At 50.3% G+C, this 27,992-nt stretch overlaps 1 protein-coding gene across 1 annotated transcript; it reads left to right on the forward strand.

The window, feature by feature from the left end:
- Positions 1-1,050: 1,050 nt before the first annotated feature.
- On the forward strand, positions 1,051-5,182 carry LOC311513285 (interleukin-36 receptor antagonist protein-like; the record flags this gene model as incomplete). Its single annotated transcript, XM_084614986.1, has 4 exons — positions 1,051-1,135; positions 1,869-1,991; positions 2,489-2,613; positions 4,973-5,182. The coding sequence occupies 4 exons, from the start codon at positions 1,051-1,053 to the stop codon at positions 5,180-5,182; spliced, it is 543 nt and encodes a 180-aa protein (XP_084471112.1).
- Positions 5,183-27,992: the final 22,810 nt, after the last annotated feature.

A 27,992-nucleotide genomic window follows, 5' to 3' on the forward strand; every position in this document is an offset into this window, starting at 1 on the left:
TCTAACCCAGAGGTGGTTCCAATCCAGCTGAGTCCCACTGATCTGAACCCTCATAATGGCACTGGGTTTCCTCCATGTCTATAAGTGACATCCCAGCAAATGCAGCAGATGCTGGAGTCCTTGCTCAGGCAAATGTCCCCAGAGATCAAGAGGAGCTTCGCCTGAGTAGGGACTGGGTAAAGCCCACCAGGTATTGGCCCTGCTGGTGCATTATGGGAAAATGGAGGACTGTCATGGGGGAACAGCCGAACTAGCAGAGCAGGGGGCAGTGGGCCTGGAGGAGGGCTGGGAGGGCAGCAGAGTGTCTGCGCTCACGATCTCCGACAATAACTTCCTACTAAGACATAAACAGACGCTGCTCCCATGTCTGAGACCCTCGGCTCCCCCAAGAAAGAGAAATCTCACGACTCCTTGTTCTTTCCCCAGTGACCCCGTCTCCATGGCAGGATCGGCCTCCACACACACAGTACTGATCTGCGCTCATGTCACCCCGCCCCATGTATAAATGGCCGAGAGTCCCAGCCGAGCCCAGGGTCAGGGGCAGCCGGATACGCAGAGTGCAGGCCATAGTGGGTCCCAAAGGGGCACAGCCTCCTGGTGGGGACACAGCCTGGCCTCCTGGACCCACTCTAGGGCCCACTCTGCAGTGGCTATTCCCTGGCTCTACCCTCAGGGACCTGTCCTGGGCAGAGCAGCGAGGGGCAGGTTTGCCAGTGGCCCACTGGGTTAAGGGGCGGTCAGTTACTAACTGACCCTGGTGTCTGTCTCATTCCCTGGCTCTGTCCTGGCTGGAGAAACCCCCCTTGCCCAGCACATCCTGCCAGCAGCTAACAGACACTGTGAGGCCTGGATCCCGCTGCGTAGGGCAGCCGGGGCTGGCTGAGCCCTGTCGGTGCAGCTGGGGTGACGTCCTGGCCTTGGCTAGCCAGCCCGGAGTCTTCTCAGAGCGGCAGAGAGGGGTCACTGCCCATAGCCCCCACGGCTGCATCCTGGGGCCAGGCCCTAGTAGGGAAGCATCCCACCCCCGGCAGCATCACCAGGGACCGGTCCATGCCGTTCCTCCTGCTGCGGCCACAGAGTGGGCGGCCCCTTTGGCGATTCCATGGGGAGCTGTCCCGTAGCCGGGCCAAGGGGGGTGAGACGGGGAACAAGCCCTGATTTGCTGCCCATCGAGATCCAAGCCAATCAGGTTGCTTGACAGGTGGGTCTCAACTGCCCATCGCCACACACCCAATGCCATGAGCTCCTGGCTGCCAAAATCTAAATGGGGCAGTGGGCCAAAGATGGGCCCTGCTCTGCCCCCCCACCCCTTCCTGGCTCAGCAGGGCCAATGGGGCTCCCCCTATGGGACCAGCCTGCCTGAGAGCTGGTGTTCATCTGTCCTTCCCAGTCACCCCGCTCCTGCCAGGACACGACAGGCACCGCGGACACATCCACAGCATGGTCGGGAGCTGGGCGGACACCAGGACCCTGTTCCCAGCCTGGCAACAGCGATCCGGTGAATCTATTCGATAAGTTCTTTAAACAGAGTAAGAACCCATGGGATCCCGCTTTCTGGGGGCTGACTCTCCTCCACTCCGGGGCACGGCCCACCTTGCCCTGGCCAGTGCCCTGCCGCAGCCCAGCAGCCTGCTGAGCCCAAGTCTAGCGTTAGATCTCAACATGCCTGACTCCAGGAATACCCAGCCAGGGGAGGAGAGAGGGGACGGGGGGCGAGAGGTTCCGGGGGGACGGCAGCGGTGGGGGGGCGCTGGGAGGGACAGGGTGCACAGACAGAGCAGGCGGGGAGTGGGGGCAGAGTGCAGATCTCTTTACCCCGAGCACCCTCCTCTCCTGCCCTGCTCTTCCTTCGCCATGCTCTGTTTCAGGACCTGCCATCATGGCTGTGCCAGGGCCCAGCCGATTCACCCTGCATGACACCAGCCAGAAAGTCATCTGCTGCCACCACAACCACCTCTTGGCTCCCCCCAGACTGCCAGTGCCCCCCCCAGGTGGGCTGCAGGCCAGCTCCTCCATGCCGTACCAGCTCCTCTGTGCTCCGCCAGCTGCTCCCGTGCTGTGCTGCGTGGCTGGCCTTCCTGGCGAAAACAGGCCCTGATACCCAAGCAGACACAGGTGTGGGAAGGCAGGGGGACAGGGACATTGTGGGGCCAAAACAGCTCCCAGGGTCACTTTGCCATATTCAGAGACAAAGAGCCCACCCCATGCAGCTTGTGGCTGGCTGCCTCCCGCCCCTGCCTTGTGGGGGGCATCACAGACCAGCCACAGTTACCCCGCCTGTGCAAGGGATTCTCCCCTGGCTGCCACACAGGGACACGGGTCCTTGCCCCAGGCAGCTGGCAGTCCCAGTGGCCGAGGGCCAGGCCCAGGCCAGGAGATGGGCTGCGCTGCAGGGGAGGGGAGCGATGCAGGGGAGGTTCTGACACCCCCAACTCGTCTGTAGCTCACCTCCCATCCCACTCCCCTCCTCAGTGCTCTGTGTTCCCAGAGAAGACCAGCGTGGTGCCCAACCAGTTCATGGACCCCAGCCATTTCCCCATCATTATGGGCGTCGATGGGGGGCCTTGCTGTCTGTCCTGCAGCACTTCAGCCCAGCCCACCTTCATGCTGGAGGTGAGCACCCATCACTGGGGAGTCAGGCCTGGGGCATTCTAACATCTTCCTAGCATGACCACGCTGCTGCCTCCCATCCCGTTCCCCATCGCCTACTCCCAGCCCGCTTCCTGTCCCCCTTCCCCCCACTCCTCCAACCCTCCTGTGCTGCTCCTGTCCCCCTTCCCCCATTGGCCAGCTCCCAACCCCTCCCATTCCCTATCACCTGACCCCCATCCCCCGTCCTGCTCCCTGTCACCCCTTCTTCCCCCACCCCTCCCACTTCCCAATCTCCTAGCCCTGCCCCTAGGCACGCTGCCAACCCCCCACTCCACAATCTCTCCCGCATCTCTCCTGTCCCACGCCCCATCCCCTCCCCAGTATCCCAGCCCCACCTCCCCGCCACCTGTCCCTCTCCCCGCATCTCCCAGCAGAGCCTTTGGACTCAGCAGATCCACTCCCCTTGCGTCCTGTCTTCTGATCTGCCAACTTCTGTGACTGCAAAGAGTAGCCCTGGGGCGTCAGAAGAGTCATCACCTGATGCCCAGGGGCCTTTCAGTGAGGGCAGTGGGGTCTTATGGACACAAGCGAGGGCAGGGGGCGACATGGGGCCTAGGTGCCAGGACAATAGGCAAGGCCCAAACACACACACCTGCTCCTGCCCTGAGGGGCTTAGAACAGCCCAGGAGAGGGCTGGGGCTGGGGCAAGCAGCAGGGCCGGCTCTACAGGTTTTGCCACCCCAAGCTATGAAAAAAACTGCCACCGCGGCCGGCAAAAGGGACAAGCTGCCGCCGATTTGCCGCCGCTGCGGGCAGAACAGAGAAGCTGCCGCCGAATTGCCGCCGTGGCCGCAGGGACTGCCGCCCCTTTCTATCTGCTGCCCCACGCGCCTGCTTGGGGCCCTGGTGCCTGGAGCCGGCCCTGGCAAGCAGCCTAGGCTGAGTCGGGCAGTCGGCTCATCTGGGGCCATGCCCCAGTTAGGGCTCAGCTGGCCTCATAAGTAGGCAGTGAGCCAGGAGCTGACACGCTCTGTCTCTAGCCTTTGGAGAGGGAGGGACCTGGCTGCAGGGAGCAGAGAGTACCTAGATTGGAGCAGGGCTGGGGAAAGGCCAAGGGAGCTGGGGAGCTCTGGCCAGGAAAATCCCAGGCTGCGGCCTAGTGGAAGGCCAGGCAGGTACTGGAGTTGCAAAGGGGCAGCTCATGGGTAGGCCGAGGCAGCAGGTCCAAACCCCTCCTTGCCAGTGATGAGTGGCTTTTACACTGCAGTCTGCCCCCGATACAAGGGGCTAGTTGGAGACTGGCAGTAGCCTTACACTAAGGCAAGGTGGGAATAGTGGGTTGGGGTTCCCCTGGGGGGAAATGCTGAGAGACAGTGGGTGTACTGCCAGGGGGCAGCCATCCAAGAGACAAGCGGCACTAGGTCCAGGAGGCATGTGGGGCCAGCGGTAAGGCGGATCACCGGCCTGCAGAGGATGCCCTGGAGCCTGGTGAGCTAATTCCCGACGAAGACCAGCAGGAGGTGCCGCAAAGGTGAGTCCACTCCCTTACAGGGCCCCAGACTCTATTCATGGTGCTAATGCTCAAGCCAGAAACAACCCCATGTTCCAATTCCCCCTCGCCTTCTAAGTGCCCCCTTTCTGCTGGGCACAATAATGCCAGTGTTACTGCCTCAGTTTACTGCCTCAGGGCTCCCCAAGAGTCCAGCACAAGTTCTCGTGGGTCTGGTAACACACTGTCCCCAGGGCCAGTTTATGATCTCACACAGTGCAACTAGCCATTGAGAGCCCCAAACACTGTCCCTTTATCCCACATGTGGTGCACACACTCCTCAGACCCGGTCCAACAACACACCTCGTACCCCAGCTCCCGCATCAACTGCCACACCCAGGAGTCCTTCGGTTTTCTCCCAGTCTTTGATCCAGCCAGCCCTGCCCTTCTGGCTGGAGTCCTTCCCAGGTTCTGCCTGGCTTCCAAGCCTCTGCCTGGGAAACGTAGCAGAGAAGACCCTCTGGCCGGTGTCCCGGCCCTCTGGCCTTCTCAGCTTCGTGGCCATGGCTTGGCAGGTCAGCCGGCTAGCCCATCCACTGCCCTACGCCTTTCTCAGGGACTGCCCGCCCCGTCACAGCCATCTTCCTCTCACTTATTAGGAACAGATGCTGCCCCATCCTTTCAGTCAGGTGAACTGGGACCCAGGGTTGCTGGACCCACGTCACTAACAGAGGCTGAGCTCCTGGGTTCGATTTCTGGCACTGATGGGGGCGGGGAAGGAGGAGGTCAGGAAAAGAGCCTGTTGCTTTGGGATTTAGCTGGTTAGTCTCTAAGGTGCCACAAGTACTCCTTTTCTTATTTCTAACTGGCCTCTCTCGTCCCGCCCACCAGGACAAGAAAATCATGGACTTGTACCAGAATAGCTGGGAAGCTGAGCGTTTCACCTTTACCTGCTCTGCCAGCAGCAGCACCCTTCGCTTTGAGTTGGTCGCCTTCCCGGGCTGGTACCTGAGCACATCCCCCAGAAATGACCAGCCCCTCTGGGTGACCAACTGCCTCGGGGAGGCCGAAATCACCAACTTCTACTTCAAGAAAGTTTAAAGTTGCAGAGGCCGGGGTCCTGTCCCCAGGCTGCCCCCTCCCCAGTGTAGCATGGGGGAGTTTTTCCATTGACACTAGTGCACCTGAAATACACTTGCGATTCCTGAGCAGGTGGCGATCGGATGACCCTGGCTAGATCCAGCTCTTACCTGCATCCATGCAGAGCTCCAGGGCACTTGGCTAAGGGCAGAGTTGCTTTCAGAATCACCCCGTGACCCCAGTGTTACACAGGAGAAGGTTTTCCTATGGTATTGTATGGTCTTCAAAAAGAAACTGAAGAACTACAAAAAGAACAGGAGGACTTGTGGCACCTTAGAGACTAACAAATTTATTTGAGCATAAGCTTTCGTGAGCTACAGCTCAAATAAATTTGTTAGTCTGTAAGGGTACAAGTCTGCATTAACTCTGCAGTGAAGCTAAACTGGAAAAAGATATTCTTATACTGAAAGAAGACTATCCCCAAGGGAGTTATACCAGTATAACTATAGGAGTTTAAACTCAGACCTTAGCTTATACCTCGTATAACGTTCCCATGTAGATAAGGCCTTAGCATACCAAAGAGACATTTAAGAGGTGACCAGATCACCGTCTACAAGTGCCTACAAAAGGGAAGAGATTTCTGATGTGGTTTAGAAGTTCAGCTACTAGACAAAAGCAGAACAAGATTGCATAGGTGGAAGCTGAAGCCAGACAAATTGAGACTAGAAATAAAGGGTCACATTTTTAACAGTGAGGGCAGTTAGCCACTGGAATAATTCAAATAGGGACATGGGGAATTCTCCATCACTTGGATTCTTTACATCAAGTCTGGGTGTGACTTTCTAAATTATGCTCTAGCTCAACCACAAGATATGGGCTGGATGTAGGAATGCCTAGGGGAGGGTCTGAGGTCTGTGCTTTGCAGGAGGTTAGACTAGTTGACCATAAGGGTCCATTCTGGCCTCGAAATCTATGAATTCTACTTGCCCATCCAGACTGTGGAGACATCCCATGACATGGGGCAGCATACTGGTGGCTGTATTTCCCTCGCCATGGCAATTAAACATACTGCAAACAACGGGCTGGAAGAAGATGCAAACGATGCCACCTGAGATGAGGCTGTCTCTTCTCAGAATTTTTAAATAAAAGCCCAGCTGAAAACCCATCAAACAAAACATCATTTGCTGTATCTTTGAAATTCCCTCTCTCTCAGCAGGGACTGAGATTCACATGTTTCACTTGAGTTCACCATAGCCTTCTGGGATACAGATTGCGTGAAATGTGCTGCGTTGTACATACCATAGAACCTCAGAGTTATGGACACCTTGGCAATAGAGGTTGTTCGTAACTCTGACATGTTCATAACTCTCAACAAAATATTATGGTGGTTCTTTCAAAAGTTTACTACTGAACATTGGTTTGACACAGCTTTAAAACTTTACCACGCAGAAGAAAAATGCTGCTTTCAACCATATTAATTTAAATGAAACAAGCACAGAAACAGTTTCCTTACCATGTCAATTTTTTTTTTAACTTTCCCTTTATTTTTTTTAGTGGTTTTAATTTAACACAACACTGTACTGAATTTGCTTTTTTCTTTTTCTTTCTTTTTTCCCCTCTGGTCTCTGCTGCTGCCTGATCTCATACTTCTAGTTGCAAATGAAGTGTGTGGTTGACCGGTCAGTTTGTAACTCTGGTGTTCGTAACTCTGAGGTTCTACTGTAATTGCTTTTCTGGAAATAGCCTCACTTTGTGAAGCTTTCTGATGTAACTTCCCCAGAGCAAGCATCTATTTCCTGTATGTCTCCAGACAGCGGAGTTAGGTAAGCACTTCCTGATGGCCTGAGGTCACGCTACAGACACTGCGCCCCAGTTTACCCCCTTGAACTCCTCAAAAACTCCAGATCACAATTCAAAGTTAGTTACAACACTCACCTTTTGCGGGTCCCATTTATTCAATCTGCTGGGTACACACTGGCTTACAGGCCCCCACCCCAGTTCAGTGTCTCTCTCTCTCCCTTAGGGACTCACAAACTCTTCTTCCAAGAGCTGGGTCTCCAATTCATTGTTCCTCCTATAATGCAGCCATCACTCCTGGGCTTTCCCTGGCTTGAGCTCTTCTTCCAAACCTCCCCTGGTGTCAGGGTCTTCCCTGCAGGAGCCTCTCTGTCTTTCTCTGCCGGTTCCAGAGCTTCCCCCTCTCTCCTGCAGCTCCTCTAGGGACACCCATCCTCTGTTATGTGCCCTTCGTTTTCTCCATCTGGGGAGGGGAGTTAGGCCACCGGTCACAAGTTTTTCTCCCTTTAAGGGCCAGCTACCCTGTGACATTCCATCCCACAAAGGGTGAAGGCTGCTTCAGACAGCCTAGGCCAATGGGCTGCTCTGAGAAGTAGCTGTAGCTGGGACAATTCAAGTTCAAGGGGTCAGACCATATCTCTGAGGCGCCCCATTTCCAAAGCGCCAGGATTGAACTGTGGTCACCAGCTGTGCCCCTCGGGCCCCATGGAACTTACTACCCCCAGGACAAAGCTTGTCTGTGCAGGAGACGAAGCATCCTCAGGCTAGACTGTGGGACAAACTGTAGGGAAAAATCCCCTAGACTGTGGGACAAACTCCCGCAAGAGCTAAGGACCAAAGCAAACCTCCCCATCCCAATAGCCGGCTGCCCTTTTCTGACCTACCTCCGCTGAGAGCAACACAGAGCAGCATTGGCCTTGCAAAACAAACAGAACCCGACCCAACCACACCACACACACAACAAACCACATATGGCAGATGTGAGTCCTGCTGCTTAATACACAACTGGAAAGCACCCAGATGCCACGGTGATGGGGGTGGGATACGAACCCACATAGAATCAAAATACCTGGGTCAGCCTGTGGTTCTTGCCTCTCGGAATCAATGGCTGATTTCCCTGAAGCCTTCTCCTAGTTTTCATACTGGAGCATGGTAGAGGAGGGTGGAAATAGAACTGGGAGGCAATGGATTTTTTGGATGCATTGGCAATTTCGAAAAGTCAACAACAAAAAAAATTGTTTCAGGTCTCGCTGAATGTTTTATTTCGATTTTGACCATTTTCAAATTATTTAGATTTTCTTAAAACTAAAGGGAATTTTGAAACAAATTCATTTCAAACTGAAAAAAACCCCAAAACATTTCAATTTGGGGGGGATTTTTTTCCATGTTTTTTTCCCCTGAACCCCTCCACCCCCTGTGACTTTCCCCTCTGGTGTTGTCTGGACCAGTGATCTGCTAGATCACTTCAATCCTTGACTCTGTGAGCCAGCCTGACCCTGCTCTGCTGTGAGAACCCCCACTCCTGGGCTGGTCACACACAGCCTCTGCCATGTAAGCTGCTCCCAGCTACTTGCAACCGAATGACACTAGTCAATATCTCTGGTCCCAGACACAACCCTAGGAACCTCCATCTTGCAGTGTCCAATTATGCTATTGGACACTGCAAGCTTATATGAGTTTGTCAATTTAACAAAGAAATTGATATGTACCAGGCTTGCTATCCCAAGGGGAGTCTCTGACATGCTGCAAACCATATGCACTGCTTCAGGTAGAATAAATCAACAAATTTATTAACTAAGATAGATAATTAAATAATGTATTAATTAAGATAGATTTTAAGTGATTATAAGTCAAAGAATAACAATTCAGACGGATTACAAAAATAAAATAAAATAAAATATAAGCACGCAGTCTAAACTCTCAACCCTATTAGACTGGGCAGCAACTAGATTAAGCAGTTTTTCTCACCCCACTGGATATTGCAGTCCTTTATTTTACAGGGTTGTTCCTTAAACCTAGGACAATCTCCTGTCTTGTCTTGTCTTCTTCTCAGTGTCTTGGTTGTTTGCAGCATAGGTGGGGGCAGGAGAAGGGCCCAGTATGTATCCACTTGGTCTGTTTTATACTCTCAGTCCATATCCATAGGGAGCACAAGTCCAGGCATGTCTGGAGGGCATAACTGAGTCTCTCCCAGCAAGGTTGAGCAATTCCCCTGGTGTGGCCTCATGCAGGTGAGTCATTGCATTGTAGCTCCCTGTCTGGACAATGGCTGTTGATGGCTGTTTCACACCCCTCCCGGGCATTGGTTACTTTCCTTGCTGTTGCCTCTGGGGAGCGAATATCTGGCTGATTCCCCAATTTACAGCATGTTTTAGTGACCACCGTACTACACAATTCTCATAACTTCATATCTATTAATGATATACATATGGATAGAGAAATGACTTTCAGCAGATCATAACCTTTCCCCTGATACCTTGCAAGGCATGCTTTGTATGTGAGATCACAATTATATGAAAATGAAGAACATGGGGGTTACAATATGCTCCCCCAAAGTACAGAATGTCACCCCCCCCAAACCCGATTCAGTAAAACTGATGTGAATTCATGAAATGTGTTTGTCACCAAATCTGCATTTTTTTTGCCCCAAAAAAGTTTCAGTCAAAAAATTTCAACAGGCAGCAGGGTTGTGACACCTTTGGCAATTCTGTTGCAACAAGGGAAAAAGTAATGTACTATGCATATTTCCACAGGAGGTTACTTTGGGCTTGGTGTAGGATTAAGGGTTTGGAACAGCTTCCACGTGAGAAGAGACTATTCAGCTTGGAAAAGAGATGGCTAAGTGGGCATATGATAGAGGTCTATAAACTCATGACTGGTGTGGAGAATGTGAATAGCGGAGTGTTATTTACTCCTTCACATACCTCCAGAACCAGGGTCACCAATGAACTTAATAGGCAGCAGGTTTAAAACAAACAAAAGGAAGTACTTAGTCACACTATGCACAGTCAACATGTGAAACTTGTTGCCAGAGGATGTTGTTAAGGCCAAAAGTATAACTGGGTTAAAAAAAGAATTAGACATATTCATGGAGGATAGGTCCATCAATGGCTATTAGCCAAGATGGTCAGGGATGCTACCCCATCTCTGGGTGTTCCTAATCCTCTGACTGCCAGAAGCTGGGAATGCGTGACAAGGGATGGATCACTGAATGATTATCTGTTCTGTTCATTCCCTCTCAAGCACCTGGCATTGGCCACTATAGGAAGACAGGATCCTGAGCTAGATAGACCATTGGTCTGACCCAGTCTGGCTGTTCTTATTTTCTCAACTACTGGGTAGGTGGGATTCCATGCAGGAGGTCAAACTAGATGATCATAAAGTTGTCTTCTGGCCTGAAAATCTGTGAGTTCTCAGAAAAAGACAAGGGGAAATGGATCTCATTAACCAGCTTCTGGTACGTAGCTTTTCCTGTTATAATGCAGAGGCAGGACAGGCCCAGATGCAAAGTATAAACAAGCAAATACATTTAACAGAGGGGAGCACACTCTCAGCCAGTCCTTTCTGGGAAGCCCTTGACTTTGGAATGGAAGAGGTTATGCTGTAATTTATGTTTTGTCAGGCCCCAAAGCACTGGACCACATGGTCATTAATAAGTTACCACCAAGCCACTTAGTAATGCTTCTTACACAGCCATAGAGGTCAAGCCAGAAAATGTTGCACTTCTTCTGTAGACTGCTGGGTCAGAAGTTCCCTCCTATTGTTCGAGGCACAGCCCTCAGAGAAGCTGGACCAGAGTAGATGGATTTTTCCATTCACTGGCAATTCCTGGGGAAAAAATTGGGGGTCAAAAGTTTTAGCAAATTGAAAAAGTTTTAAAAAATTGTTTCAGGTCAAACAGAATGTCTTATTCAACCTTAAACAAAGTATTTTGTTTAGCTGTTGAGCCTTTTCCATCTTTTTTTGATTAGTTCTTTAATAAAATTGAAGGAAATTTCAAACCAAAACCTTATGTTGAACAAGGGAAAAATCAAAACATTTTGGGGAAATTCTTTGCAAAAGCTGGTTAGGGCTGAAAGAATTGAGTGACACTGACGTGCGTTCGCTAAAAATTTTGGTGTCATCAAATGTGCATTTTTCACTGAAAAAAGTTTCAGCTGGAAAACTTTCACTCGGCTCTAGCTCAGAGCCTGTTTGGCCTGTGCCGGGGGAGGATCTGAGCCAGCGTATTTCATCTCATACCACAGAACAGAGGATAAGCAAAACAACACAGCCAGAGTCATGAGAGGCTAGAGGATCCAGATGTGGATATGGAGTTGGGCATCAGTTTATTGCTAGAATTATTTATACTTCAATGAGGGCTGGTCAATTTGATCATTGCAAAAGCTCCAGTAAATTTCATTCACTATTTCCCCACATCCTCTAGTGTCAGTCTGTATTAATATATAACAATGTTTTCCATATATGTAAATAATGACCCCACCACGAGCCAGGGATTGAACCAGCATCAAAGGCATAAGCTTCTGCCACTGGAACCAAAGGAGCAACTCCATCAGCTGGCACTAGTAGTAAGCTTTTATCTTCTGTGTAGATTAGCTATTAGAAGGGGGCACAACTCACTCAGCCAGTGTGTTTTTACACAGAAACAGGTGCCCATTTGAAGGGATGGAAAAAGTGTGTCTTCAACAAATGACTAATAAACCTAACTTTCAGGGTCCGATTGCTGCTGGAGCTCCCACTGGGATGGGAGTGCTTGGCTCCGCCCCCTACAGGTGCCTTAAAGGCACAATCTAGCCCAAAATCTTTTTAAAGTAAAACTCAGTGATCTCTGACTCCCCTGTGTGGCTGGTGATGCCGAGGGGCTCGTCACTCTTCTGGGAGGTGCAACGGAACCATCCCAGGTAGGTGGCTGATTCGAAGCGGTGGGTGCTGCCTGTGAGAGTGTTGTTGAACGTGAAGCTCTTCGTTTCCTCAGGGTGTTTATACAGGTCCATGATGAGCCTGTCCTGCGAGAAGCAGAGAAGGAGACACTGCCATAGGGGAGATATGAACATTCTTCCCTCTGCTTTGATCCTGTGGGGAGCAGCTTAGGGGGGCCCCTTGTGTGGCACCACGGGGCAGCACAGGCTGGGAGGTAGAGAGCCTGAGAGAACCCCAGAGTCTGTCTGGATCCAGCAGCCTCAATAGCAAGTCCCCTTTAGATTCATCACAGCCAAGTCCTGACTCTTCTCTGAAATGGAAGGCATCACAAGCCTTGCACAGGACCCAGCCTACCTCCAGCTAGAACCCAGAGAGAGGTGTGTTCAGAGCAGAGTCTCCGATTACTTTCACTCTGGAATTTTACAAACTGGTTTTGAATTAACATTGCAAAACACCACCTAGATAAGAGGGAGTTGCTAAAACCCTGGTCTCAGGAGCACTCATCTCCAGATACAGCACAGGCTGGGCCACTGAGCCGGAGGATAGACAGCACTTCCTGTCACGGACACCCATAATGATAGCAAAGCTTTTGACACGGATTCCCACAGTATTCTTTCCAGCAAGTTAAAGAAGTATGGGCTGGATGAATGGACTATAAGGTGGATGGAAAGCTGGCTAGATTGTCAGGCATAATGGGTAGTGACCAATGGCTCCATGTCTAATTGGCAGCCGATATCAAGTGGAATGCCGAAAGGGTCAGTCCTGGGGCCAGTTTTGTTCAATATCTTCATTAATGATCTGGAGGACGGCGTGGATTGCACCCTCAGCAAGTTTGCAGATGACACTAAACTGGGAGGAGAGGTAGATACGCTGGAGGGTAGGGATAGGGTACAGCGGGCCCTAGACAAATCAGAGTATTGGACCAAAAGAAATCTGACGAGGTTCAACAAGGACAAGTGCAGAGTCCTGCACTTAGGACGGAAGAATCCCATGCACCACTATAGACTAGGGACCGAATGGCTAGGCAGCAGTTCTGCAGAAAAGGACCTAGGGGTTACATTGGATGAGAAGCTGGATATGAGTCAACAGTGTGCCCTTGTCAAGAAGGCCAATGGCATTTTGGGGTGTATAAGTAGGGGCATAGCAAGCAGATCGAGGGATGTGATCGTTCCCCTCTGTTCAACATTGGTGAGGCCTCATCTGGAGTACTGTGTCCAGTTTTGGGCCCCACACTACAAGAAGGATGTGAAAAAATTAAGGGTTAAACTTCCAGGATGGTAAAAGTGCCCCCTCCAGGATGGTGAATTCAGGTGGTGCTGTGATGCTTCAGCACCTTCTCTCTGGTCTCCTACCCTGTAAGCAGTCCCTGCCAGGGTGCCTGGAGGGGAGTAACAGCCCAGGACCTGCTGTTGCTGCTCGGCCCAGGTTCCTGGGTCATGAGTCAGTTTAAAATTGGGAGATTCCAGTTTCCTTTTGCAATGGCCCGGTCCCCAGGCAGGATCCTTTCTGGACCTTCACAGGAATTAGAATCTTCCCTCAGAGCCGATCCTGGGCAAGCGGATTTAGATCACACCAAACACATTTGTGTCAGGGTGAATCAGGAATAAGGGGTGAATTTAGCCCCTGGCCTTATGGTTTGCCTGCATGTCACTGACTCAATAGCAAGAATAATGAACCACGTTGGACCCATAGATTATCCCTGTTCTGTAAGTCTATAGTTAGAAATCAGACCTCTCAAAGGGTTCTTGCCAAGTGCACTGAACTTGCTGAACAAATCTTCCATGTCTTTATCAACATGGGGCACCCTGGGGCGTTATCCTCTCTCTTTGCCAGGCCCCTGTTGTATCAACCAGGCAAGGTACTAACAAGCTTCAACAGGACTTTGTTTTTAAAAAGTGGAAACTTCTTTACCAAGCTGTGGCTGCACCCTCTGTAGCTTTCTCCCAGCCTCTCAACTCCTCACCCCACCTTCCTGTTTCCTGTCCTTTCAGACTCCCAACAGCCAGTGTTCCCAATTCTAATAATTACAAGCAACATCTAAACACCACATTCCTTCCTCTCTTAAGAAACTCTCCCAATTACAATAAACGTTGTTCTAACCACAGGAACAAATATGAAACAAGACACTATACTATTGGCAGAAATATTACACTGAAAACACTGTAGATACTACATAACATAGTCTAGTCCAGACAGGTGGTCATCTGGGTTTGACAGGCTGTCTCTCAAGCCCCGGTTCCAGTGCAATGTCTTGTTGTGTTGATACTATGGTGAAGTCATCCAATGCAGACTGGGTGTTGGCATAATCTCCTCTTGGTGTATAGGCAGGTGCAAGATAAGAGCATTCCATACCCGCCCATCAGAAAGTCGATAGGTGTAAGGTCCCTTCTTCTCTATGATTTTAAGAGGAGCTGTGAATTTATGGTCCCCTTTGTGTAAAATTCCAGGTGTTCGTATTCTAACGAAGGAACCACACTCAAACTTTGGTTCCTTAGCACCCTGCCGCTTGTCTGTGAAAGCCTTAGACTTTGTTTGGTTCTGTTCAACTGTTTTTCTCACATCATCCTCGTTTGGGGCAACAGGTCGTGCCTTTAACAATCAAGCAACGTTCAGTTTGGTATTCATCTGTTTCCCATGCAGTAACTCTGTGGGTGATCTTTGCATTGTGGCATGTCGTGTAGCTTGGTGTACTTGCAATAAATCAGAAGTGAAGGTTATCCACAATCAACCTTCCAGTTTAGCCGTTTGCAAACTCTCTTTCAAACTTCTGTTAAACCGTTCAATTTCCCCATTGGCTTGAGGGTAATATAGGGATGACCTTCTGTGTAAAATGTGTAAGATGACCTTCTGTGCTAGAAAAGTTTCGAACTCCAGGGAAGTAAATTGACTACCATTATCTGAAACCAGTTCTTTGGGGTTACCTTCCCTGCTAAAAACTGAAGAGAGGAACTTAATTACTGTAGCAAAAGAGATTTGCAATGTAAACACTACCTCAAGCCATTTACTGAAATAGTCTATTAAGGTGATGGCATAACGGCAGTCAATTGAAGCAGTATCAAAGGGTCCTACAAATGTCAATTGCCACTTTTTCCCATGCAGATTCAGGAAGAGGAACAGGCTGTAATGCACAGGTACATGTCACTGCTGTCTTATCATGCATTTGGCAAATGACACAGGATTTTATGAGTGCTTCAGTTTGAGAGTCCATCCCTGGCCACCAATACAGATCTCGTAGTCGTTGTTTGGTTCGGACAATTCCTTGATGAGTATCGTGTGCCAGGTGTATGAGTTTTGACTATAATTCTTCTGGCACAAGGAGCTGGTGTATACCTTGTAGCAGACAGCCATCAAACAAAGAAAGTTCACCCCAAACTCTAAAATAAGGCAGCAAAACTGGGTCAAGGTTTTTAGGGTTACTGGTGATCTCTGTCAGAAATTCCCATAGTGTTTTTGTTGAATTGGACATGCTGCACAAGCAGCTTGAAATTGTTCTCTTGTAACTGCAGTGAGAGTGCTTGTAATAAGCGCACGCAACCACTACATCCTCATCCTCCGGTGGACATCTGGTGAAGGCAAAGGCAGGCGAGAAAGGCAATCAGCGACCACATTTTGGTTTCCAGGCTTATATTCCAGTTCATAATTGAAAGAGAGTAATCTTGCAGACCATCTAGCAATACAATATCCTGCTCTTCCCAGTTCTTTCGTGGTGAGCAACATTGTCAAAGGGCTGTGGTCTGTGCGCAACTTGAACGTGCGGCCCCACAGGTAAGTTCTCCATTTTTCAGTACCCCAGACACAAGCAAGTGCTTCTTTTTCAACTGTAGAATATTTTCTCTCAGCATTACTTAGTGTCCTTGAAGCAAATGCAACAGTCCTCTCTGTGTTGTCCTCATGCAGTTGTGTGAGAAAAGCCCCAAGTCCATAATCAGAAGCATCAGTAGTTACAATTGTGGGCAATGCAGGACTGAATAGTGCAAGTACTGGACTATGTACAATCAAATCTTTCACCGTTTCGAAACTAGCTTTTGCATCTTCTTGTCCATGCTAAGGTTGAATTTCTCCGTAGTAATTCCCGTAACGGTTCAATGACAGAAGCATAATTGGGAATGAATTTTGCATACCAGGAGGTAAGATCCAAGAAAGAACGTAAGGTTTTCAAATCTGTTGGAGGAGGAGCATTTGAAATTGCCAGGATATGATCTGGATCAGGTTTTAGTCCAGCCTGTGAAATTGAATGCCCCAGAAAGGAGAGTTCAGTTTGTCTAAATTTGCATTTGGACCTATTGAGCTTGAGGCCTGCTTTGCTGAGGCAGTTTAGTACAGACTGCAGGTTATTGTCATGCTCCTCAGAAGTATTTCCAAACACAATATCATCCAGATAGCACTGAACTCCATGTTGATCCTTCAGAATCAATTACATCATTTTTTGGAAGGCACTTGGGGCAGATGCAAGACCGTATGGAACATGAAAGGAGAGGAAAGTGATCAGGAACAGCCAGCATGGATTCACCAAGGGAAGGTCATGCCTGACTAATCTAATTGCCTTTTATGATGAGATTACTGGTTCTGTGGATGAAGGGAAAGCGGTGGATGTATTGTATCTTGACTTTAGCAAAGCTTTTGACACAGTCTCCCACAGTATTCTTGTCAGCAAGTTAAGGAAGTATGGGCTGGATGAATGCACTATAAGGTGGGTAGAAAGCTGGCTAGATTGTCGGGCTCAACGGGTAGTGATCAATGGCTCCATGTCTAGTTGGCAGCCGGTATCAAGTGGAGTGCCCCAAGGGTCGGTCCTGAGGCCGGTTTTGTTCAATATCTTCATAAATGATCTGGAGGATGGTGTGGATTGCACTCTCAGCAAATTTGCGGATGATACTAAACTGGGAGGAGTGGTAGATACGCTGGAGGGGAGGGATAGGATACAGAAGGACCTAGACAAATTGGAGGATTGGGCCAAAAGAAATCTGATGAGGTTCAATAAGGATAAGTGCAGGGTCCTGCACTTAGGATGGAAGAATCCAATGCACCGCTACAGACTAGAGACCGAATGGCTAGGCAGCAGTTCTGCGGAAAAGGACCTAGGGGTGACAGTGGACGAGAAGTTGGATTTGAGTCAGCAGTGTGCCCTTGTTGCCAAGAAGGCCAATGGCATTTTGGGATGTATAAGTAGGGGCATAGCAAGCAGATCGAGGGACGTGATCGTTCCCCTCTATTCGACATTGGTGAGGCCTCATCTGGAGTACTGTGTCCAGTTTTGGGCCCCACACTACAAGAAGGATGTGGATAAATTGGAGAGAGTCCAGCAAAGGGCAACAAAAATGATTAGGGGTCTAGAACACATGACTTATGAGGAGAGGCTGAGGGAGCTGGGATTGTTTAGCCTGCAGAAGAGAAGAATGAGGGGGGATTTGATAGCTGCTTTCAACTACCTGAAAGGGGGTTCCAAAGAGGATGGCTCTGGACTGTTCTCAATGGTAGCAGATGACAGAACGAGATGAAGTGAGCTGTAGTTCACGAAAGCTTATGCTCTAATAAATTGGTTAGTCTCTAAGGTGCTACAAGTACTCCTTTTCTTTTTGCGAATACAGACTAACACGGCTGTTACTCTGAAACCTGTCAGAACGAGGAGTAATGGTCTCAAGTTGCAGTGGGGGAGGTTTAGGTTGGATATTAGGAAAATCTTTTTCACTAAGAGGGTGGTGAAACACTGGAATGCATTACCTAGGGAGGTGGTAGAATCTCCTTCCTTAGAGGTTTTTAAGGTCAGGCTTGACAAAGCCCTGGCTTGGATGATTTAACTGGGAATTGGTCCTGCTTCGAGCAGGGGGTTGGACTAGATGACCTTCTGGGGTCCCTTCCAACCCTGATATTCTATGATTCTATGATTCTATGTTTAAAACGAAATAGTCCCTCATGTGTAATAAATGCTGTGAGGCCTCTGCTGTCTCATGCAAAATAACCTGGTGGTATGCGCTCTGCAAACCAAGAGTAGAAAACATCTTTGCTCCACAGAGTTCTGCAAATACTTCTTCTAGGTGAGGAAGAGGATGGCTGTCAATCACAATAGCTTTATTTGGCTCCCTTAAGTCCACACAAAGGCGAATGCCTCCATCCTTCTTCTGCATAACTACTATAGGTGAAACCCATTCCAAGGAGTCAATCTCTTCAATAATGTCCTTTTGAGCAAGTTTTCTAAGTTCCTCTGAAACAGCTTCCCTGACTGAAAATGGTAAGTGCCGTAACCTCTGTCGTACAGGCATCACATTATTCCACATTTTAACTTTATGCAGAAATCCATAAGCACAGCCGAGTTTCTCCTCAACCTGGTGTTGGGTCCCAGTTGAAACTGGTGTGTGTACCGCAAGAGTGCTTTGCTGAGGAAGATCAATTCATCCATTAACTACCCTGAGATTTAAAGCAGCCAATAAATCTCTGCCAAGGATAGGAGTGCCTTTGTGGACAATGTAGAACTCTGCAGTTACACAGCAATCACCAAAAGTAACTATTGCTGGCAGGCAGCCATGTACTGGAACATGGTTTTTCAAATAGCACACCAAGTGAAGTTTGGGTTCAGTAAGAGGCACATCTCTAAAGTAATGCAGATAGATGGAATCAGGTAGTATAGACACTGCTGACCCAGTGCCCAACATTAGTTGAATAGAGTGTGATTTGTCTGAGGGTATGGCGGAAACGTTTACCGTGCACTTTATTTGTTCTGGAATATGTGCAGTAGTGATTTTGTCCACGCTCAGCACAGTAACATCTGGTGTTGTAACTGCATGCACCTGTTAATTGAACTGGCTACTGCGATATACTTTAGCAAAAAGTCCAATCTTTTTGCAATGATTGCACTGAGCTATTTTTGCCGGACATCCTGTGTAGCTTGCAAGGTTTCATGGGAATCCACAGCGAAAACATGCTTTTACTGTATTTTGAATTTGCTGATTCGGTGGTTTTTCATTAGTTTTCCTCTTGCAATTGTGTGTCTGCAGCGATAGTGAACTTTTCTGCAAAGGAGTCACAGCCTGGACTGTGCCTCCTGTATCCATGCTCATTATTTTGGCTTCAGCTGTAGCTGACTCAATCTGAGTAGCAATGGTTATTGCTTTTTCTAATGTAAGTTGTGGTTCTAGAAGTAAGCGTTCTCTTACATGAAGCATGGTTGTTTTCTCAATGAGCTGGTCTCTAATCATCTCATCTGCCATATTCCCAATCAGACTCCTCAGGGAAGCAATATACTGCATTATAGTTTCCCCTGGTTTCTGCTCACACTGGTGAAATCTGTAGCGATTAGCTACTACATTCACTTTTGGCACAAAAAATTCTTTAATGCAGTGAGTGCAGTCTCATATTTATCATCTGCAAGGGGAAAAGTGTAAAATATATGCTGCCCTTCTGCTCCAAGGCAGTGGATTAGCAGAGCACCCTTTCTTACTTCAGAAATCTCTGTAGCAGTGATTGCAAGCAGAGAAGTCTCAAACATATGGATACAGGTAGTAAAAGCAATTGGAGGCTCACGTGGGCTTTGCAGAAAGGGTGCAGGTGGATTCAGAGGCAGAAGATCCATCCTCATCTCCAAAATGTTTTTTTAACCAGGCGAGGTACTAACAAGCTTCAACAGGACTTTATTTTAAAAAGTGGAAACCTCTTTACCAAGCTGCTGCTGCACCCTCTGTAGCTTTCTCCCAGCCTCTCAACTCCTCCCCCCTCCTTCCTGTTTCCTGTCCTTTCAGACTCCCAACAGCCAGTGCTCCCAATTCTAATAATTACAAGCAACATCTAAACACCACAGCCCCTCACTGTGCCTAGCTGCTGATGGGTGCTCGGTGGAAGCCAGCTGGGTGCCTGGGGTGTCCTCATGGCTTGAGTGTTGAGCAGCGTTCTGCGGCTGTGAAATACAGATGGGCATCGGTTATTAGCTATACCACTTCTTCAGAGCTCAGCTATCAAAGGCTGGAGCTTTTCTCCCCCCTCACCCACCTCCTTTAAAACCAAGGTTGCATTTGCAATTCTATCCCATCGCCACCCTCAAGGCCCAGGACCCCTCGCTGCTAGAGATGGGAGAGCAGCCCCTTTCAAAGCAGGCACCAGACGAGGTCCTTGCCAAGATGGATAAGGAAGGGCTGGGTCCCCCTGCCAGGAGAGGTTATGCCCATAACGGTTTTCTATTGCCCATTGCTCTGTATATGGCTGCCTTGTGCTCTGGGCTTGACTGTGATTCTTGGATAATCAGCCCACTTGTCCTTTATAACCATGGCGTGATTGCAACTGTAGCAGAGGGACAACTCACTAGTGTGGCACTTCCTGCTGGTCATCTGGGAATTAGCTCTTTTCCAGCATATGGAGCATATGGAATCTCCTTCCTTAGAAGTTTTTAAGGTCAGGCTTGACAAAGCCCTGGCTGGGATGATTTAATTGGGTATGGGTCCTGCTTTTGAGCAGGGGTTGGACTAGATGACCTCCTGAGGTCCCTTCCAACCCTGATATTCTATGATTCTATGCTGCAGGCCGGTGTCTCACCTGCCAGTGGCCCCGTGTCCCTCCCAGACCCCGGTAACCCTCTAAACCCACCTTGCCTCAGTGGCTACTGCCAGTCATCATCTAGCCCCCACTCACTGCAGTCCATGATGGCCACTCATCATTGGCAAGGGGTTTAGGACCTTCTGCCTTTGCCTATCCCCAGGCTGTATCTCTGCAGCCCCAGTACCTCTGTAGGCCTTCACCAAGGCCTGCAGCCTGTGGGTTTAACAGGCTGGAGCTCCCCAGCTTCTCTTGCCCTTCCCCAGCACTGCTCTACTTCAGGTACCTTGCTCTCAGGAAGCTAGCCCTTCCCATTCCAGGGCTAGAGTGAGACTCCTCCAGGTCCTGGCCCCCAGTCCTGTTATCAGGGCCAGCTGGGCCCTGACTGAGCTAGCCACGCCTGTGGTCAGCTACTCCCTCAGCTACTTTCACTCCTTTTCCCAGCCGCAGCCCTCTCCAGAGCTGCTTTTAACCCCTGTTCTGCGGGAATGGGGCAGTTGCCCAATTGCAGGGAGAGGTCAGTCTACGTGGGCTGCCCTCCTAGCTGGAGCTCTCCCTCCCTTGGGCCGCTGCTGCTGGCTGGAGCTCCCTGCCTTCCTCCCTGGGTCACTGCTGGCTGAAGCTCTTCTTCCCTGGGCCGCTGCTGGCTGGAGCCCTTCCTCCCTTGAGCCACTGCTGCTGACTGGAGCTCTCCTTCCCTGGGTTGCTGCTGGCTGGGACCCCTTCTGGCAGCTGCTGTTGTGGGGAAGGGGGGGACTTGCTGGCCTGCCCCCCCCCATCCCCACTCCTTTGGAGGAAGGAGAAGCAAGGACCCCACTACCACCTCTTCTGCCTGGGTCCTCCCCTGGCTGGCCACCGCCTGCTTGCTGCTGCTGTTCCTGAGCCTGCTGCCCCGTCAAGGAGGAGAAAGACTGTTGTGAGAACTGTGGAGGGGACTGAGTACTATAACTGGACTGAGTGACTAACACCTGTGCTTCTGGGGTGGTGGTAGCCTCTGCTGTTGTGGGGGACCAGGGGAGTGGCATGAAGCCCTCCCCCAGTCCAGCTGCCCCCCCGCCCTCCCACTGCCACCCCCTCCACTGACCCAGCTAACTACCAACATCTGCTGCTCGCTCCTTGACGGGGCCACCTGCTCCCATCCCCACCACCACCACCTGGGACTGCCTGAAGCAGCAAGCAAGGACTGGAGTGAGTCCCACAAGTGCTCCTGGGTGCACTCCCCCCTCCCCTTTTTTTGGGCTTGGTCCCCATTCCCCGGTTGCATTGGGCGGGGGTGTAACAACGCTGGTTCTGGCGGGACCCAACTGAGAGTGCCAATTCAGGACAAATTGCTCTAAGCAGGGCAGTTACAACCCAAGGCTGGGGTTTCTATGCACACCAAGGCAAACCAAACCAGCCAGACAGAGAAGACTTTGGTTTTACCCCACTGGCTAACCACAAGTCACACAAGCAATTCCCTTAGACACTCCAGTTTCTCAGTATCACCATCAATGCCATTCGTTATGGGGACAGATGGTTATGAAAACCAATACCCCAGTAAAAGAAAAAAGGGTCTCTTGATGCCAAAGGACCAAGCCCCAGACCCAGGTCAATACACTAATCAGATCTTACCCACAAATCACACTGTTGCCAATCCTTTAGAATCTAAAATCTAAAGGTGTAATCATACAGGGAAAAAGATATAGATGAGAGCTAGAATTGGTTTAATGGAATCAATTACATACAGTAACGACAAAATTCTTAATTCAGGCTTGTAGCAATGATGGAATAAACTGCAGGTTCAAATCAAGTCTCTGGAGAACATCCACACCTGGGATGGGTCATCAGTCCTTTGTTTAGAGCTTCCTTTTGTAGCAAAGTCCCTCCAGAGATATGAAGCAGGATTGAAGACCAGATGGAGATGAGGCATCAGCCTTTTATAGTCTTTTCCAGGTGTAAGAACCGTTCTTTGTTCTTACTGTGGAAAATTACAGCAAAATGGAGTTTGGAGTCACATGGGCAGGTCCCTGCATACCTTGCTGAGTCACGAGGCTTATCTGCCTTTTCTCAATGGGTCAGTTGTGTAGCTGTTGGTCCTTAATAGGCCATCAAGCAGGCTAGACAGAGCTGACACCAATTTATCTGGGGTGTCACCCAGAAGCATAGCACAAGTTTGAACTACAGACAGTATAGAGCCAATATTCATAACTTTAACTACAAAAATGATACCCACATATAGACAGCATAATCATAACCAGCAAACCCTAACCTTGTCTTAGACACCTGATTTGACCCGCTTTATACAAGATTTGGTGCCACTACACGACCTTTGTTGCAACAATGATCTACACAGTCCCAGATTATGTCAATAACATCACAGGGGAGCCTCCCCAGAACCCTCCAGCCCAGTTTATTCCCTCCCTCCCTCCCTCCCTCCCATAGCTCCCCAGAAGATTTTCCCCTGTTTGTTTGCCCGCCCTGCCCCAACCGCTGCAAGTTTGTTGCTTTGTCTGCCCCGCCCTTCCCCTGGAAGTTTGGTCCCCCCTTGTGCTCTCCCTCCCCCGCCCTCAGCTATTTCCTGTTCCCCCTACCTCCCGCTGGCCCCTGCTCCAGTCCCTGAGCACTTGTGCCCCCCGCCTTTAAGTTGTATACCCTGATCACCCCACTCCCCTGATGCCATTGTAGCTCTTCCCCATCCGAGTGCAGCTGGTGCCCCACACTGCGCCCATGATTGTCCTCCTCCCGTTCCGCCCCTGTGTCCCTCTACCATTGGCATGCTCCTCCCCTATAGAATCAGAGAATATCAGGGTTGGAAGGGTCCTCAAGAGGTCATCTAGTCCAACCCCCTGCTCAAAGCAGGACCAATCCCCAACTAAATCATCCCAGCCAGGGCTTTGTCAAGCCTGACCTTAAAAACTTCTAAGGAGGGAGATTTCACCACTTCCCTAGGTAACGCATTCCAGTGTTTCACCACCCTCCTAGTGAAAAAGTTTTTCCTAATATCCAACCTAAACCTCCCCCACTGCAACTTGAGACCAGTACTCCTTCTTCTGTCATCAGCTACCACTGAGAACAGTCTAGAGCCATCCTCTTTGGAACCCCCTTTCAGGTAGTTGAAAGCAGCTATAAAACCCCCCCTCATTCTTCTCTTCTGCAGACTAAACAATCCCAGCTCCCTCAGCCTCTCCTCATAAGTCATGTGTTCCAGTCCCCTAATCATTTTTTGTTGCCCTCTGCTGGATGTTTTCCAATTTTTCCACATCCTTCTTGTAGTGTGGGGCCCAAAACTGGACACAGTACTCCAGATGAGGCCTCACCAATGTCGAATAGAGGGGAACGATCACGTCCCTCGATCTGCTGGCAATGCCCCTACATATACATCCCAAAATGCCATTGGCCTTCTTGGCAACAAGGGCACATTGCTGACTCATATCCAGCTTCTCATCCACCGTAACCCCTAGGTCCTTTTCTGCAGAACTGCTGCCGAGCCATTCGGTCCCTAGTCTGGAGCAGTGCATGGGATTCTTCCATCCTAAGTGCAGGACTCTGCACTTGTCTTTGTTGAACCTCATCAGATTTCTTTTAGCCCAATCCTCTAATTTGTCTAGGTCCCTCTGTATCCTCCAGTGTATCTACCTCTCCTCCCAGTTTAGTGGCATCTGCAAACTTGCTGAGGGTGCAATCCACACCATCCTCCAGATCATTTATGAAGATATTGAACAAAACTGGCCCGAGGACCGACCCTTGAAGCACTCCACTTGATACCGGCTGCCAACTAGACATGGAGCCATAGATCACCACCTGTTGACCCCGACAATCTAGCCAACTTTCTATCCACATTACAGTCCATTCATCCAGCCCATACTTCTTTAACTTGCTGGCAAGAATACTGTGGGAGACTGTGTCAAAAGCTTTGCTAAAGTCAAGGAATAACACGTCCACTGCTTTCCCCTCATCTACAGAGCCAGTTCTCTCGTCATAGAAGGCAATTAGGTTAGTCAGGCATGACTTGCCCTTGGTGAATCCATGCTGACTGTTCCTGATCACTTTCCTCTTCTCTAAGTGCTTCAGAATTGATTCCTTGAGGACCTGCTCCATGATTTTTCCACTGACTGAGGTGAGGCTGACTGGCCTGTAGTTCCCCGGATCCTCCTCCTATCCTTTTTTAAAGATGGGCACTACATTAGCCTTTTTCCAGTCGTCCGGGACTTCCCCTGATTGACATGAGTTTTCAAAGATAATGGCCAATGGCTCTGCAATCACATCTGCCAACTCCTTTAGCACTCTCGGATGCAATGCATCCGGCCCCATGGACTTGTGCTCGTCCAGCTTTTCTATATAGTCCCGAACCACTTCTTTCTCCACAGGGGGCTGGTCCCCTCCTCCCCATGCTGTGCTGCCCAGTGCAGTAGTCTGGGAGCTGACCTTGTTTTTGAAGACAGAGGCAAAAAACCATTGAGTACATTAGCTTTTTCCACATCCTCTGTCACTAGGTGGCCTCCCTCATTCAGTAAAGGGCCCACACTTTTCTTGACTTTCTTCTTGTTGCTAACATACCTGAAGAAACCCTTCTTGTTACTCTTAACATCTCTTGCTAGCTGCAACTCCAGGTGTGATTTGGCCTTCCTGATTTCACTCCTGCATGCCCGAGCAATATTTTTATACTCTTCCCTGGTCATTTGTCCAATCTTCCACTTCTTGTAAGCTTCTTTTTTGTGTTTAAGATCAGCAAGGATTTCACTGTTAAGCCAAGCTGGTCACCTGCCATATTTACTATTCTTTCTACACATCGGGATGGTTTGTCTCTGTAACCTCAATAAGGATTCTTTAAAATACAGCCAGCTTTCCTGGCCTCCTTTCCCCCTCATGTTATTCTCCCAGGGCATCCTGCCCATCAGTTCCCTGAGGGAGTCAAAGTCTGCTTTTCTGAAGTCCAGGGTACATATTCTGCTGCTCTCCTTTCTTCCCTGTGTCAGGATCCTGAACTCGACCATCTCATGGTCACTGCCTCCCAGGTTCCCATCCCCTTTAGCTTCCCCTACTAATTCTTCCCGGTTTGTGAGCAGGTTAAGAAGAGCTCTGCCCCTAGTTGGTTCCTCCAGCACTTGCACCAGGAAATTGTCCTCTACACTTTCCAAAAACTTCCTGGATTGTCTGTGCACCGCTGTATTGCTCTTCCAGCAGATATCAGGGTGATTGAAGTCTCCCATGAGAACCAAGGCCTGCGATCTAGTAACTTCCGTGAGTTGCCAGAAGAAAGCCTCGTCCACCTCATCCCCCTGGTCCGGTGGTCTACAGCAGACTCCCACCACGACATCACCCTTGTTGCTCACACTTCTAAACTTAATCCAGAGACACTCGGGTTTTTCTGCAGTTTCATACTTGAGCTCTGAGTAGTCATACTGCTCCCTTACATACAGTGCAACTCCCCCACCTTTTCTGCCCTGCCTGTCCTTCCTGAACAGTTTATATCCATCCATGACAGTATTCCAGTCATGTGAGTTATCCCACCAAGTCTCTGTTATTCCAATCACATCATAATTCCTTGACTGTGCCAGGACTTCCAGTTCTCCCTGCTTGTTTCCCTGGCTTCTTGCATTTGTGTATAGGCACTTGAGTTAACTCGCTGATCGTCCCTCTTTCTCAGTATGAGGCAGGAGCCCTGCCCTCTCGCACGCTCCTACTCGTGCTTCCTCCCGGTATCCCACTTCCCCACTTACCTCAGGGCTTTGGTCTCCTTCCCCCCATTGAACCTAGTTTAAAGCCCTCCTCACTAAGTTAGCTAGCCTGCTTGCGAAGATGCTCTTCCCTCTCTTCGTTAGGTGGAGCCCGTCTCTGCCTAGCACTCCTCCTTCTTGGAACGCCATCCCATGGTCAAAGAATCCAAAGCCTTCTCTCCGACACCACCTGCGTAGCCATTTGTTGACTTCCACGATTCGACGGTCTCTATCCAGGCCTTTTCCTTACATGGGGAGGATGGTCGAGAAGACCACTTGCGCCTCAAACTCCTTTATCCTTCTTCCCAGAGCCATGTAGTCCGCAGTGATCCGCTCAAGGTCATTCTTGGCAGTATCATTGGTGCCCACGTGGAGAAGCAGGAAGGGGTAGCGATCCGAGGGCTTGATGAGTCTTGGCAGTCTCTCCATCACATCGTGAATCCTAGCTCCTGGCAAGCAGCGGACTTCTCGGTTTTCCCGGTCGGAAAACCGGGTGGTGTTGAAGTCCCCGCCCAGGACCAGGCACTCGAGAGGATCCAGGGTGCTGAGGAAGGCCGATGCCTGCTGGTAGAAACGCACTTGTTCTGGGCCCGTGTTCAGGGCGTAAACATTGACCAGGTGTAATGTCAGCCCCCCCCCACAGGCTGGATGTGCAGCAGGCAACCCAGCACGACCTCGGCGAGTGCCTGGTCCTGGGCGGGGACTTCAACACCACCCTCGAGGACCGGGACTGCTCAGGAGTCGAGACATCCCAGGCAGCCGCGGGTGTCCTCAGGGAGATCGTGAACCATCACTCCCAGGTGGTCTGGCGCGACCATCACCTGGACAACGATGTCACCTTCACCTATGTCCGGGTGGAGGAGGACCAGTCATGCCACTCCCGGTTGGACCACATTTATTTCTCGTGTTTCCATCTGGCAAGAGCCCACGCCTCCGGTGTCCGGCCAGCCCCATTCTCGGATCAACACTTGGTGACCGTGACGGCTTCTCTCAGCTCGGAGAGGCCGGGGCTGGCCTATTGGCATTTTAATAACAGTTTGCTGGTGGACGTGGGCTTTGTGGCGTCCTTCTGGGAGTTCTGGCTGGCTTGGTGGGGGCAGCGACACGCCTTCCCCTCGGCAAGGCAGTGGTGGGATGTGGGGAAGGTGTGCGCACAGCTCTTCTGCCGTGACTACACCCGGGGCTCCAGCCAGCGGAGGGATGCAGTGATAGGGCAGTTGGAGCGGGAGGTCTTAGAGATAGAGAGGCATCTGGCCTCCGGACCCGAGGATCCACCCCTCCGTGCAGCGTACCGGGAGAAGTGGGAGGAGCTCCAGGCCCTGGAGGACCATCGGGCCCAGGGCGCCTTCATTTGATCCCACATCTGTCTCCTTCGGGAGATGGATCGCAGCTCCTGCTCCTTCTATGCCCTGGAGAAAAGGAGGGTGGCCAAAAAGCATGTCACCTGCCTCCTGGTGGAGGATGGCACCCCCCTCACGGATCCAGAGGAGATATGTGGAAGGGCCAGGGCCTTCTATGCCAGCCTCTTCTCCCCGGATCCGACCGATGCCTAAGCCTGCAGGGTGCTCTGGACCGAACTCCCGACGGTCAGCGCGGGCGACCGAGACTGGCTGGAGCTGCCTCTCTCTCTAGCTGAGCTCTCAGAAGCCCTCCTTCTCATACCCACCAACAAATCCCCGGGCATGAATGGGCTGACCGTGGAGTTCTGGGACGTCCTAGGCCCGGACTTTGTCACTGTCTGGGCCGAGTCCTGGCAAAGCGGGGTCCTCCCTCTCTTGTGCAGGTGAGCCGTGCTCGCCTTATTGCTGAAGAAGGGGGACCTCCGCGACCTACAGAATTGGCATCCCATCTCACTCCTCAGCATGGACTATAAGGTTGTAGTGAAGGCCATCTCGCTG

Source organism: Lepidochelys olivacea, assembly GCF_965140295.1.
Source record: "Lepidochelys olivacea isolate rLepOli2 genome assembly, chromosome: 26".
In the NCBI taxonomy this organism is placed as follows: Eukaryota; Metazoa; Chordata; order Testudines; family Cheloniidae; genus Lepidochelys; species Lepidochelys olivacea.